The sequence below is a fragment of the Triticum aestivum genome, chromosome 3D (assembly GCF_018294505.1).
Source record: "Triticum aestivum cultivar Chinese Spring chromosome 3D, IWGSC CS RefSeq v2.1, whole genome shotgun sequence".
In the NCBI taxonomy this organism is placed as follows: Eukaryota; Viridiplantae; Streptophyta; class Magnoliopsida; order Poales; family Poaceae; genus Triticum; species Triticum aestivum.
The window spans coordinates 100,377,176-100,390,689 of record NC_057802.1 but is presented as its reverse complement, the minus strand read 5'-3'; the positions used below and the strand labels follow the sequence as shown (position 1 = coordinate 100,390,689).

General features: G+C 50.2%; 1 protein-coding gene across 2 annotated transcripts; it reads left to right on the top strand.

Annotated features, from left to right (window-relative positions):
• Window positions 1-374: 374 nt before the first annotated feature.
• LOC123074261 (uncharacterized) lies at window positions 375-2,362 on the top strand. Of its 2 annotated transcripts, XM_044497153.1 has the most exons (3): window positions 375-863; window positions 943-1,294; window positions 1,379-2,362. In XM_044497153.1, exons 2-3 carry the CDS (start codon window positions 976-978, stop codon window positions 1,867-1,869), a joined length of 810 nt encoding a protein of 269 aa, XP_044353088.1. In that variant the 5' UTR covers window positions 375-863; window positions 943-975; the 3' UTR covers window positions 1,870-2,362. The 2 variants fall into 2 exon arrangements, with proteins under 2 accessions (XP_044353088.1, XP_044353087.1); XM_044497152.1 differs by lacking the exon at window positions 375-863 and having other exon boundaries at window positions 877-1,294.
• The last annotated feature ends 11,152 nt before the right edge of the window (window positions 2,363-13,514 follow it).

The following is a 13,514-nucleotide window of genomic DNA, read 5'->3' as shown; positions in this document are numbered from 1 at the left end:
TTTTTTTTTTTGCATCGAATGTACATGAAATCTAAAAAGCAAGAGCTTGAATCTCACGTACATGACCACCACGTGCATGACTCTCCCTTTGCCTCTTTTTCTTTTTCTTACATGTATTTGGGTACATATACGCGCGAGCTTGCCGGCCGGCCGAGTACCCGAATACGTATATGTATTGTACATGCATCAAGCTTTCTTACGTGCTCCAATGCTCTATACAAGGCAAGCCTCTTGTCTAATCCAAATCTTTTTTTTTTGTTCTACCGTGTCCGAACAGAGTTCGTGTACGGGTCTTGCCATATGAGTGCCATGTATGATGCTATAAAGATGGGACCCTGGGTAGCGTTACTTCTCAAATCCACGGTCAAGCAGCACAGCGCACAAGTTCTTCCATCGTCCACGGTCAAGAAACACAGCATGTCACAAAAAAGACAAAGGCAAAATTTCGTTTCTTCTCAAATCGCAGTTGAAACTCCTTGACTCCGCATGTATGTTCAGCCCACATGTGTATACTTTCACTCTTTCTTTTTTTTATACCTTGGTATTGGTTGTTTTTTCCTGTATTATCAGAAGAACATGGGACACAACGAGAAGCCCAAGAGATCCCGGGGAAGTCGAGAGGCCGATGACTCAAACAGCACTAGGAACGGAAAAAGCAGCTTGATGCCTCTCCACCGCCACCAAGCAAGTCGAGAAGTAGCTCTAATGGCGTGGAGTACACGCGTTTGACACCTCCGTTGCCGAGTGCTCCACACAGCACGGCGTCACAGACTACACGTCACCAACCCAGCCGCAACTCCAAGAATTCCGACAAGACAGTCATCTCACTTGATGCCGATGCTCCACCACTAGGGCACCTGGAGGTAAAGAAAATAGCAAAGAAGCAGAGCTTGCATGAATGCATTCTTTCCTTACCCCTACGTGTATCCTATATGCATGCAGGACAAACTTGACGACGTGTTGCCGCACGTGCCTATGAGCCGCGGCATGGAGCAACTCCTAGACCAGGTGATGGAAAACATGGAGCAAGATGAGCTGGCCACCAAATCCGCACATCCGGCCAAGTCTAGTTCGGTGGCGAAGCACACGCCCCCGACAGCGAGTGATCCAGCTGTAAATTCTTCAACTGTGGTAGGGAGCGATCTCGTCGTAAAACACGCCTCCCTGGTGACAAAGCCCGCTTCTTTAACCACATCAACATGCACCCCCGAAGTGGAGAAAAAGCGGTCATCGGGAGCTATCAATGACAAGGATGTTGGGATAACTGCAAAGAAAACAAGGCCGTCTGCTTGCGGTACGTGTATAGTACCCCTGCCACCTTTGCATGAATTTTCTTTTGATGCTTTCTTGACTCTTTCTCTTTTTGTCACCTTTATAGATGTCTCCAGCAAATCAACTAATCTAGAAGGCTTTTATTCCCCTGAGGCAAACGAGCTCCGTGTATTAATTGAGCAACACCAGAATATCCTTGCTGGAGAAAACACTCTGCTCGAGAAGCTCAAAGCCCCTCCGACTAATAACATCTCAACGCCAAGCCTTGTTCTCCCGCCCGGAATAGCAGCAAAGTACATCTCAATAGGACTCAAAGATATACAAGAGGCGCTAAGGGAGCAGCCGATCAATGAGGAGCTAACCATAACGAGAATAGAGTGTGTGATAAGTATGTGGAAGATCCCGTATGCGAACGAGGTCCCACCAGACCTTGAGAATCTGATTCGCCACCTTGAAGTAGTGGTGGCTCGTCTTGGCGGAAAAGGTGGTCTTGCCACTTCCCACACATCGGCACCCGCGCCGGCGCAAGTGTCATCCCTGCTGGAGAAACTCGATGCAGCTCATGCGGGGGATCACTCAAGGACTTCGCCGCCTTGAGAAGGAAGGGTCGCGCCTAGAGGGACGCCTTGCCGACCTTGCCTCCATCTGCAACAGACAAAAGAAGTTTGCCGAAGAACATCGGACGCTTGCCGGCAAACATCAGCAACTTGCCGAGGAGTACAAGGCCCTCTGCGAGAAAGAAACAGAGATGGCGGCACTGGCTGAAAAGCGCACAGGCGTCCTAGCTGACATGATTGCTTCTAGCTCCCGCCATCTTGAAGCTCATGAAGATGTGATCCAGAGTTCATCACAGGTGGCCGAGTCGTACACAAGACGCCGTACGGAGGCGGCTGCCTTCCTGGCCGCCGGCGGAACGCTTCCGGAGATCGCAATGATCCTAGCATACAAAGCTCCTGAGTGAGGGAGCGGGCTAGAGATCATGGACTGCTCTGCAAAAGCTGCACTTAGTTCAAATAAGTTTTATCTTAGTTAAATATAATTTGTCTTAGCTCATCCAGAACATAGTTTGATTAGTCCCAGTGAACTTTTGTATCCTCGATCAATAAAAATGATAGCTTTTGTGATATATCTCTTTTTTTACTTTTACTTGCTAGGTCTTTGCTTCATACTGGCCATGGAGCTGCATTGTATCCGCTTCCAACACTGATGAGGCTAGCTAACCACAGCCTCTTGGTGTATATGCTGCAGTCCTTCGCTCGGTCCTTGTTGGACTCCACCAATGCTTGATGTAACAGCTTCAACTTGTCTTGCACCAGCCGCGAGACCTTCGAGTGCACATCTAGACCTCAAAAATATATTGATCAATCCATCATATGTGCGGGTGTTCATATGTTTATTTGTATGTCCGTCGTCACGGCCGCCACGTATAACCGAGGCACATATTTTCTCTGTACATATTGCCGTCCTCACGCATGCATGTATGTACGTAGGCAAAATTGCCATGCACCACGTACAAGATCAATCAAGAGATTAACTAATTCGTGCATGCACTAGTCCACTGTGTACATATACTCTTCCCTGTTTATCCTGTACTCCCGAAAATTCCTTTTCTTCAAAATAATAATAATAATAATAATAACAATTAAGCGATTAGTCATGTAAGAGAGAGGAAAAAGAGTTGAGCCGTATCTTTTTTAGTACTTATTTAACCTCTCTTTTTTAGTACAAAACTTGGTCAAACAAATGCCCCCTCACCAAATAAATTTTGAGCGTGAAGCGATCGAACTTAGTTTGGTGAAAACTTTTTTTTTCTGTAACTAATTAGCGCATCAACATGCAGCCTAGAGAGGTATGGACCCGAGGTTCGTGATATTGAGCGTCGTCCCGAAGATGATTGATTAATAGTAATGTAAATTAGTGTAGGCATGTCCATCCACACTTCTGTTCTCTAGGGTGCTCGTTGGATCGTATAACACGCACGATGCCAGCCAAGGAAGGAACCCTATCCTGTCTTCATTCCATGGCGAAACATCATGCCTTGTCCTGAAAACAAAAAAATAAAAATTTACCAATTTCGTCGCGGCCGTCTAGCTGCTATGGTGCCAGCCGACTTGATTGGTGGGTTTCACAGATTCACGCTGGCCGCACTGGCGCGTTGCACTGCTCCCATGATCTCCTTGTGTTGATGTAGGCGAGGCATCGATATACCGTCGATAGCTCCGCTTCGTTGAACGAACCATCACACCATCCATGGTGTGACAATTCTGGTGGTGCGCTGGGACGCCATCGGCCTTATGAATAATTGAGGGGTTGACGTTGCCCCCATGCTTCATTGTTGTTGGAGACAGGGTTGCGGGGACGAATCGGCTGCACCTCCGTGAGTGCAGGTGTTGGCTTCTGTCACCCATCGTGCGTGTCAGTGTAGACCATTGGTTGTCGGGCTGTCGTCGGTGTTGTCAGGGACGCATGGGTACTGCTGCACCCAAACACCCAAGACGTAGTTTGATGTAGTGGTTGTCGTCAGAATGCCGTCGATGATGACAGGGAGTGTCTCTCCATGGCTGCAAAAGATGTTGGAGGAGCACAACTAGGAACACCAAACAAAAACAGGCGACAAAGAGAGGGGGGGAAAGTTTGTGGGTTTTAAAATGTTGGCTTTCCCGTTATACACCAGCTATAGGCGTGATATCCGAGAAGGCTACCGAAGGACTTGTCATTGGGAACCGTCGAATGACCTTGACGATCGCAACTCAAGAACTTAAATAGCTTTGGTGTACGTATATGAAGACGCCGTGTTTCGGGATGCTTCCGAGAGGCAACAAAAAGTCATACTCTAGCCCATCATCATATTGAGGGCCCCCACAGCTCAACATGCCCCCTGCACACGCCCCATGAACCCAGAGACTTGGGTGTGGTAAGTTCAGGTTAAATGGTTTTGGGACAACAGCTTGGCGATTTTTCTTCGTGCATATTGAGGGGTGGTGAACAGCTACCTCCCGCCTTCCTTCCAGTGGGTTCCTTACTGCTTGGGACGTCTTGCTTGCTTCTTGGACTGTTGGGATTTTGTTTCTTGAATTTGCTTCTTGGACTTTCGGAATTTCATCTTGATTTCTCACGCGGATGATTGATGGGCCGCGAACTTCATGGACTTGCTTTGACATTCGGCTGAACTTCTTGAGGACTCTTCTTCCAGGATTTCTTGGGGACCCACCTTGGGAAATTGGAAGGGAACTGTTCACCTCTATGGACTAGGAAAAACCCTCTAGCACATTATCTGGGGCTTCTGGTGGCGCACCCCAGGGTTGCCATGTGACTACGCACCAAACCAACTTGTGTTGGGTCAGGCAGCCCTCCATGGTCTTTTCCTATAGTTTTCCCTGGGGTGTGAGCCTCTGTGAACACGAGGCATGCCGGGAAACATGAAGAGCATGGGGTCTCAATACTTAGAAGTGCCCAAGTAATCATCTCCGCTGCCTCCGGAAGCATACACCTGGTACGTGTCGTGCATTGTGGGTGTAGGAGCCGCTCCACCCGCAACTTAACACATTGTGCCGCCCTCCAACAAGTCCTAGGGTAGCCGAAACTTCAATCAACAGCGTAGTGCGATAGGGGAAAGCCATTTTTTGTTGGACTTAGTCCGTAAAAATTGGGGAAAACTAGATATATCCACGAAATGCTAAGGAGAATGCATCATGGATCCGAAAGCCCACAGAAAAGTTCCCAATGAAAAAACCAAATGGCAACAAAAGAGGCAAAATTTTAAGAAAAATATTTTTTGAGGAACCTTCCGTTGATTGGGGGCATAGGTCGGACTCCCTGGGAATCGATGAGCTGGTATGCTCCCCCGTCGTAGACTTGCTCGATGACGTATGGCCCTTCCCACTTTGGTTTGAACTTGCCCTTCGTCTTGTGCGTCACGACGATGGGTCGCCTGAGCACGAGAACCAACTCGCCTTTTTGGAAGACGCGTTGCTTGACGAGCTTGTCGTAAGCTCTCACCATATTCTGGCGGTAAAGCTCCAGGTTTTGTAGGGCATTAAGTCGCCCCTCTTCAAGGGCGTCGAGCTCCTGAAACCGCAGTTGTACTTGTTCGTCTTGGGCGATCTCATCTTGGATAGCCACCCTCAAATAGGGTAGCTGGACCTCTAGTGGTAGCACCGCCTCACTCCCGTAAACGAGAGAAAACATAGCCGCCTATGTTGGGGTACGGACCGTGACGCGGTACACCCATAAGGACTCGAAGAGATGGTCATGCCAGTCGGTCTTGTTCCATGTCACCGTCTTCTTGAGTATCTTGGCGAGCGTCTTGTTGAAGGCCTCTAATGTGCCGTTAGCTTGGTGTAGATGGTGGGGATGTGGTGATGAAGTGATGGGGAGAGCCGTACGCCCATCGCTCCGGCCATGCTTAGCCATATCCCCCATCCTGTCGATTGTCTGATGATGTAGTGGGCGGCCTTCGCCTCGAGGGTGCCCGGCCTGGTGGTGTCCGCCTTGTCGGTGTCGGACTGGATGACTTGCCTTCGCCTCGTCAGTGCCTGGCAAGATATGGATTACTTCATCGGTAAAGGACATGTCGGTGGAGTACAGCTTCACCTCGCCGGTGCTTGGGCGATGTTGTGGACGTGCGTCATGTGGATGTTGGGGTAGATGTTGACGATGTTGCCGCCTCAACAAGCAGCAACACAGGGTTAGCATTTAAACATGCAAGGTGGCCTTGGACGGGCTTCGTGTCAGCGAAAGTGTAGAGATTGAGCTCCGCCTCAGTGGCGGTGTAGAAGGCGCGCCCGCCTTGGGCGAGCTCTGTGTTGGTGTAAGTGTCGCCTGCCTTTAGGCAACCTCAATGTCGGCGACGGGGTAAGCGTTGTTCTTGCTCATGAAACCTCCTTTTCCAATCGTGTAGATGGCGACCTTAGGCATGTTCAGCAGCATAGATTGCACTACACCTTGGGCGTGCTCCGCTTTGTCAAAAGTGTAGACCAAGCCTTGCCCAGGCCAAGCTCCGCGTGGACGGTAGTGTCGACCAAGTCCCGCTTCAGGTAAGCTCCAAACCGGTGCTGGTTTAGATGGTGCCTCAACATCGATGGGCCGCGTGTCAATGGCGGTTTAGGTGTCCCGCCTTAGGCAAGCTCCATGTTGTGGGTGGTTGACGGCGCCCCACCTCGGATGAGCTTCGTGGTGGTGTAGAAGATGCCTGCCGTTGGGCGAGCTTCGTGTCGGCCACGATACAAAAAGTACGCTGGCCTCTGGCAGGATCCGAGGACATGTAGACGGCACCCGACTTTATGCGAGCTTCCTGTCGACGGTGGTGTAGAATGTGCTCCACCTTCGAGCTAGCTCCGCGTTGGTAGCGACGTAGAAGGTGCCCCATCTTCACCGAAATTTGTGTCGACGGAGGAGAAAAAGGGTCCCCGCCTAGCCGAGCTTCGTGTTGACGGAGGTAGACGGCGCCATGCCTTGGGGGTACTCCATGTTGACGGAGGTGTAGATGGCGCCCCGCCTTGGACAAGCTCCGCGATGAAGGCAGTGTAGATGTCGCGCCACCTTGGGCGTGAGAGTTGCAAATGGCAACACGTCTAATGGAGATTCATGTTGACGGAGGTGTAGACGGCGCCCCACCTTGGGGCCACTCCATGTCGGTGACGGTGATGTCTATGGAGTCCCGCCTTGGGCAAGCTCCCCGTTGGTGGTGGTGTGAATGGCGCCCCACCTCGGGCGAGCTCCATATCAACAATGGTGTGGATGGCACTCCATCTTGGCCGAGCCTCGTATCATCTCGGATGAGCCCCAGTTGGCACCTACATTGACGACCCTTCGCCTAGAGAGTCCGGGGTGGCGCATGGTGGCGGGTGGATGATGTAGCCCTGTCCGTCGTCCCCTAGAATTGTGACCGAGCTCCCCGCCTAGGACGGGGCATAAGTCGTGGGTGAAGTGTTTGCCGTGGAGGGTCCCATGGCCACCATCGTTGAGTGGGTCGGGGTTTCCTCTCCTCATCTTGATGTCTTCACCGTCGGTTCCAACGGGGGGCATGTTCGGATGCCCCCGCTCCAAGTGGTGGGTTGGTGAAGACTATCATCGAGGCGATCATGTTGAGGATAATGACTTGGGGATTGGCGCCTCATCCTACCTTGAATCCTCGCCACCTGGTGTTATTGACTCACAGGAGAGGATAGAGAACCTATTGTCGTTGCGGAATGATCGTTTATCGACCGCCAGGTTGTGGAGGCATGGCAGCCATGCACCTCGTCGATGTTGATGGAGACTATAGGGACTTGCGATACTTCCCCCTGTAGTTGTGTAGAAGATGTGGGATTTCAGACAAACAAGCATTCACCATGAGCCTATGCATGTTGTGGGAGATGGCCTCCAAGCCTTCATGCAGCTTGACCTCGGTGCGCCATGGTGTGTTGGCGGCTCTGAGTGTGAAGTCGCGGTAGAGGCGTGAAGGGAAGCCGCACTTTCTCGTCTGTTGGTAGTCTTAGAGCGGAGGCATTCTGCTCCTTCCACATCTCCATGGATGTCTGCCCATGTTGACTCCTTCGATAGGGCGAGGAGTGAGCATAAGCTCACCACGCTCCTTTTTTGCCTTGGGTATTGCCCGCCTGTGCACCTTCTTGGACTGCATAGTTTGAAACTACGCAGATTCCGAGACTTGGTGCACGTAGACTTTGGCGCCAAGCTCGATGACAATCATGGACGATATTGATCCAAGTTGAATCACCACTGGCTCCTAGTTGCTGCCACGGGAAAGTCCACCATCTTGAAAGAGACCTTGATCAGCGGAGCCCCCCGCCGATTCTTTATCATGCACCATGCTAAACAGACTGGGAGATGGGTGAAGACGATTTCGATGACCACAGCGAAGCAAAGATGGGAGGAGAACCAGGTCGCACCGAGCGTGCCAATTTGTTTGACATGAGAAAAATCTTATAAAGCACTCCGGAAGAAGGGAAGAGAAGGAGTATGGATTTCTCTCATGCGCCGGGGAAAAAATGCAGGTGTGCCAGTGTACCATAGTACACAAAGAAAAATGATACGGGAAACAGGTATTTCATTTATCTCTTTGGATGAACAAAATTACAAGATCCCATCAAAAATGGTTGCGCTCCGTGGCCTACTAGCGCGGCCTGCCTGACTATGGCGATGTGCAGTCTCCTGGTTCCCGAGGCCTCGAAAAGCTCCCGGTTAATTACTCCCGCGGGTTGCACCACGAGATACCTCCGATTAAGCCGTGTGGTCGTCTTTGTCGTCTTCGCTTCGCGTTCTCCATGCATGATGATGCTGGTGTGTATGTGTGGTGTGGGCGGCGGCAAAGCCCGTGTCCTCGTTGGTACACGTGCCGCTCAAAACATGGCTTTGTGCTGGCCATGTTTGCCCTCGCTGTCGCGCCTCGTCGGTCTTGACAATGTTGATGTAGTTGGTGTTGAAGTTGCATGGGTCCTGCTCTGCTCGGACTTCTTGACGATGTAGCGGCTTCGTCAGGTATGCAAGGGGTTCACCTCGCGGGAGTATTCTTATGGAGATCGGCGTCGGTGGAAAACCAACGCTCGCTCGGATCGGCAATGCCAGTGTGGTTGGCGCCTCGTCTCGGCTGGACGTCGTGTTTACGGCGGTCCTCCAAGACAAGGGCACCGTCTCACGGGGCCATCGGGAGTTAGTGTTGGTGAAGTCACGTCGCCTCCTCGCCGTCACGCCTCGTCTTCTTGGGCTCCGGGTCGTGGAGAGCATCATGTGGCACCATCTTCTCCTCCAGGTCAGGGACAGCACCTCCTCCCTGCTTCGTGTTGCGGGCAGCACCAAGGGTGTGTGTTATCTTCTTGGCTCCGTGTCGCGGGCTCCATCTTGACGAGGTAGACATTGGTGGTGATGTCCCGCGAGCTCCATGCCTTCGGTCCATCTTGATGATGTTGATGTTGGTGGTGTCCTCCTTGCGAGCTCCACGCCACGATTCTCTGCGGTGCCGGGTTGACGATGTTGGCGATGGGCGTCATCTGCGAGCTCCGCGCCGCTATCCAACGCGGCACGGTGGCAGTGTTGGGGATCGTTGCAGAAATTAAAATTTTTCTACGCATCACCAATATCAATCTATGGAGTATACTAGCAACGAGAGGGGAGTGCATCTTCATACCTTTGAAGATCGCGAATCGGAAGCATTGCAAGAACGCGGATGAGGGAGTCGTACTCGTAGCGATTCATATCGCGGTAGATTCCGATCCTAGCGCCGAAAAATGGCACCTCCGCGTTCAACACACGTGCAGCCCGGTGACGTCTCTCGCACCTTGATCCAGCAAGGAGGAGGGAGAGGTTGAGGAAGAGGACTCCAACAGCAGCACGACGGCGTGGTGGTGATGTAGTGGCAGTTCTCCCCCAGGGCTTCGCCAAGCTCACGCGGAGGAGGAGAGGTGTTGGGGAGGGGAGGGGCTGCGCCTTGGATGTGGTGCTGCAGCCCTCCCTCCACCCCTCTATTTATAGGGAGAAGAGGGAAGGGGGCCGGCCCCTCTAGATGAGATCTAGAGGGGGGGGGCGGCCAAGGGGAAGGGGGCTTGCCCCCCAAGCAAGGGGGGGCGCCCCCTTTAGGGTTCCCCCCCAAACCCTAGGCGCATGGGCCCTAGGGGGGTTTGGCGCCCAGCCCACTTAGGGCTGGTTCCCTTCCACCTACAGCCCACAAGGCCCTCCGGGGCAGGTGGACCCTCCCGGTGGACCCCCGGAACCCCTCCGGTGGTCCCGGTACAATACCGGTATACCCCCGAATAGTTCCGGTGACCGTATGATGACTTCCCATATATAAATCTTCACCTCCGGACCATTCCGGAACTCCTCGTGACGTCCGGGATCTCATCCGGGACTCCTAACAACATTCGGTAATCACATACAAATCTTCCTTATAACCCTAGCGTCATCGAACCTTAAGTGTGTAGACCCTACGGGTTCGGGAATCATGCAGACATGACCGAGACCGCTCTCTAGCCAATAACCAACAGCGGGATCTGGATACCCATGTTGGCTCCCACACTTTCCACGATGATCTCATCGGATGAACCACGATGTCGAGGATTCAAGCAATCCCGTATACAATTCCCTTTGTCAATCGGTACGTTACTTGCCCGAGATTCGATCGTCGGTATCCCAATACCTCGTTCAATCTCGCTACCGGCAAGTCACTTTACTCGTTCCGTAATGCATGATCCCGTGACTAACTACTTAGTCACATATTGAGCTCATTATGATGATGCATTACCGAGTGGGCCCAGAGATACCTCTCCGTCATACGGAGTGACAAATCCCAGTCTCGATCCGTTCCAACCCAACAGACACTTTCGGAGATATATACCTGTAGTGCACCTTTATAGCCACGCAGTTACGTTGTGACGTTTGGTACACCCAAAGCATTCCTACGGTATCCGGGAGTTGCACGATCTCATGGTCTAAGGAAATGATACTTGACATTAGAAAAGCTTTAGCAAACGAACTACACGATCTAGTGCTATGCTTAGGATTGGGTCTTGTCCATCACATCATTCTCCTAATGATGTGATCCCGTTATCAATGACATCCAATGTCCATGGTCAGGAAACCGTAACCATCTATTGATCAACGAGCTAGTCAACTAGAGGCTCACTAGGGACATGTTATGGTCTATGTGTTCACACATGTATTACGATTTCCGGATAACACAATTATAGCATGAACAATAGACAATTATCATGAACAAGGAAATATAATAATAACCATTTTATTATTGCCTCTAGGGCATATTTCCAACATTCTCCCACTTGCACTAGAGTCAATAATCTAGTTACATTGCGATGAATCGTACACCCATAGAGTACTGGTGTTGATCATGTTTCGCCCGTGGAAGAGGTTTAGCCAACGGATCTGCGACATTCAAATCCGTATGCACTTTACAAATATCTATGTCTCCATTTTGAACATTTTCACGAATGGAGTTGAAGGGACGCTTGATGTGCCTGGTCTTCTTGTGAAACCTGGGCTCCTTGGCAAGGGCAATAGCTCCAGTGTTGTCACAGAAGAGAGTCATCGGCCCCGATGCATTGGGAATAACTCCTAGGTCGGCAATGAACTCCTTCATCCAGATTGCTTCATGTGCTACCTCCGAGGCTGCCATGTACTCCGCTTCACATGTAGATCCCGCCACGACGCTTTGCTTGCAACTGCACCAGCTGACTGCCCCACCATTCAAAATATACACGTATCCGGTTTGTGACTTAGAGTCATCCACATCTATGTCAAAGCTAGCATCGACGTAACCCTTTACGACGAGCTCTTCGTCACCTCCATAAACGAGAAACATATCCTTAGTCCTCTTCAGGTACTTCAGGATGTTCTTGACCGCTGTCCAGTGTTCCATGCCGGGATTACTTTGGTACCTTCCTACCAAACTTACGGCAAGGTTTACATCAGGTCTGGTACACAGCATGGCATACATAATGGACCCTATGGCCGAGGCATAGGGGACGACACTCATCTTTTCTCTATCTTCTGTCGTGGTCGGGCATTGAGCCGTGCTCAATCTCACACCTTGCAATACAGGCAAGAACCCCTTCTTGGACTGATCCATATTGAACTTCTTCAATATCTTGTCAAGGTATGTGCTTTGTGAAAGACCTATGATGCGTCTCGATCTATCTCTATAGATCTTGATGCCTAATATGTAAGCAGCTTCTCCAAGGTCCTTCATTGAAAAACACTTATTCAAGTAGGCCTTTATGCTTTCCAAGAATTCTATATCATTTCCCATCAATAGTATGTCATCCACATATAATATGAGAAATGCTACAGAGCTCCCACTCACTTTCTTGTAAACACAGGCTTCTCCATAAGTCTGTGTAAACCCAAATGCTTTGATTATCTCATCAAAGCGAATGTTCCAACTCCGAGATGCCTGCACCAGCCCATAGATTGAGCGCTGGAGCTTGCATACTTTGTCAGCATTCTTAGGATCGATAAAACCTTCCGGCTGCATCATATACAATTCTTCCTTAAGGAAGCCGTTAAGGAATGCCGTTTTGACGTCCATTTGCCATATTTCATAATCGTAGAATGCGGCAATTGCTAACATGATTCGGACGGACTTCAGCTTCGCTACGGGTGAGAAGGTCTCATCGTAGTCAACTCCTTGAACTTGTCGATAACCCTTAGCGACAAGTCGAGCTTTATAGATGGTAACATTTCCATCCGCGTCCGTCTTCTTCTTAAACATCCATTTATTTTCTATCTCTCGCCGATCATCGGGCAAGTCTGTCAAAGTCCATACTTTGTTTTCATACATGGATCCTATCTCGGATTGCATGGCTTCAAGCCATTTGTTGGAATCTGGGCCCGCCATTGCTTCTTCATAGTTCGAAGTTCACCGTTGTCCAACAACATGATTTCCAGGACATGGTTGCCGTACCACTCTGGTGCAGAACATGTCCTTGTGGACCTACGAAGTTCAGTGGTAACTTGATCATGATCGTCATCATCAACTTCCTCTCTAGTCGGTGCAGGCACCATAGAAACATTTTCTTGTGCCGCGCTACTTTCTGGTTCGAGAGGGGTCATCTCATCAAGTTCCACTTTCCTCCCACTTACTTCTTTCGAGAGAAACTATTTCTCCAGAAAGGACCCGTTCTTGGCAACGAAGATCTTGCCTTCGGATCTGAGGTAGAAGGTATACCCAATGGTTTCCTTAGGGTATCCTATGAAGACACATTTTTCCGACTTGGGTTCGAGCTTTTCAGGTTGAAGTTTCTTGACATAAGCATCGCATCCCCAAACTTTAAGAAACGACAGCTTAGGTTTCTTTCCAAACCATAATTCATACGGTGTCGTCTCAACGGATTTTTATGGAGCCCTATTTAAAGTGAATGCGGCAGTCTCTAAAGCATAACCCCAAAATGATAGCGGTAGATCGGTAAGAGACATCATAGATCGCATCATATCCAATAGAGTGCGATTACGACGTTCGGACACACCATTACGCTGAGGTGTTCCAGGCGGCGTGAGTTGTGAAACAATTCCACATTTCCTTAAGTGTGTGCCAAATTCGTGACTCAAATATTCCCCTCCACGATCTGATTGTAAGAACTTTATTTTCCTGTCACGTTGATTTTCAACCTCACTCTGAAATTCCTTGAACTTTTCAAAGGTCTCAGACTTGTGTTTCATTAAGTAGACATACCCATATCTACTTAAGTCATCAGTGAGGGTGAGAACATAACGATAGCCACCGCGAGCCTCAACGC

Excerpts from the sequence above, each read along its gene's own strand:
- LOC123074261 (XM_044497152.1), top strand. The coding sequence starts at position 895 with ATGAATGCATTCTTTCCTTACCCCTACGTGTATCCTATATGCATGCAG. Across the intron at positions 1,295-1,378 it reads AACAAGGCCGTCTGCTTGCG|ATGTCTCCAGCAAATCAACT; the intron begins GTACGTGTATAG and ends TCACCTTTATAG.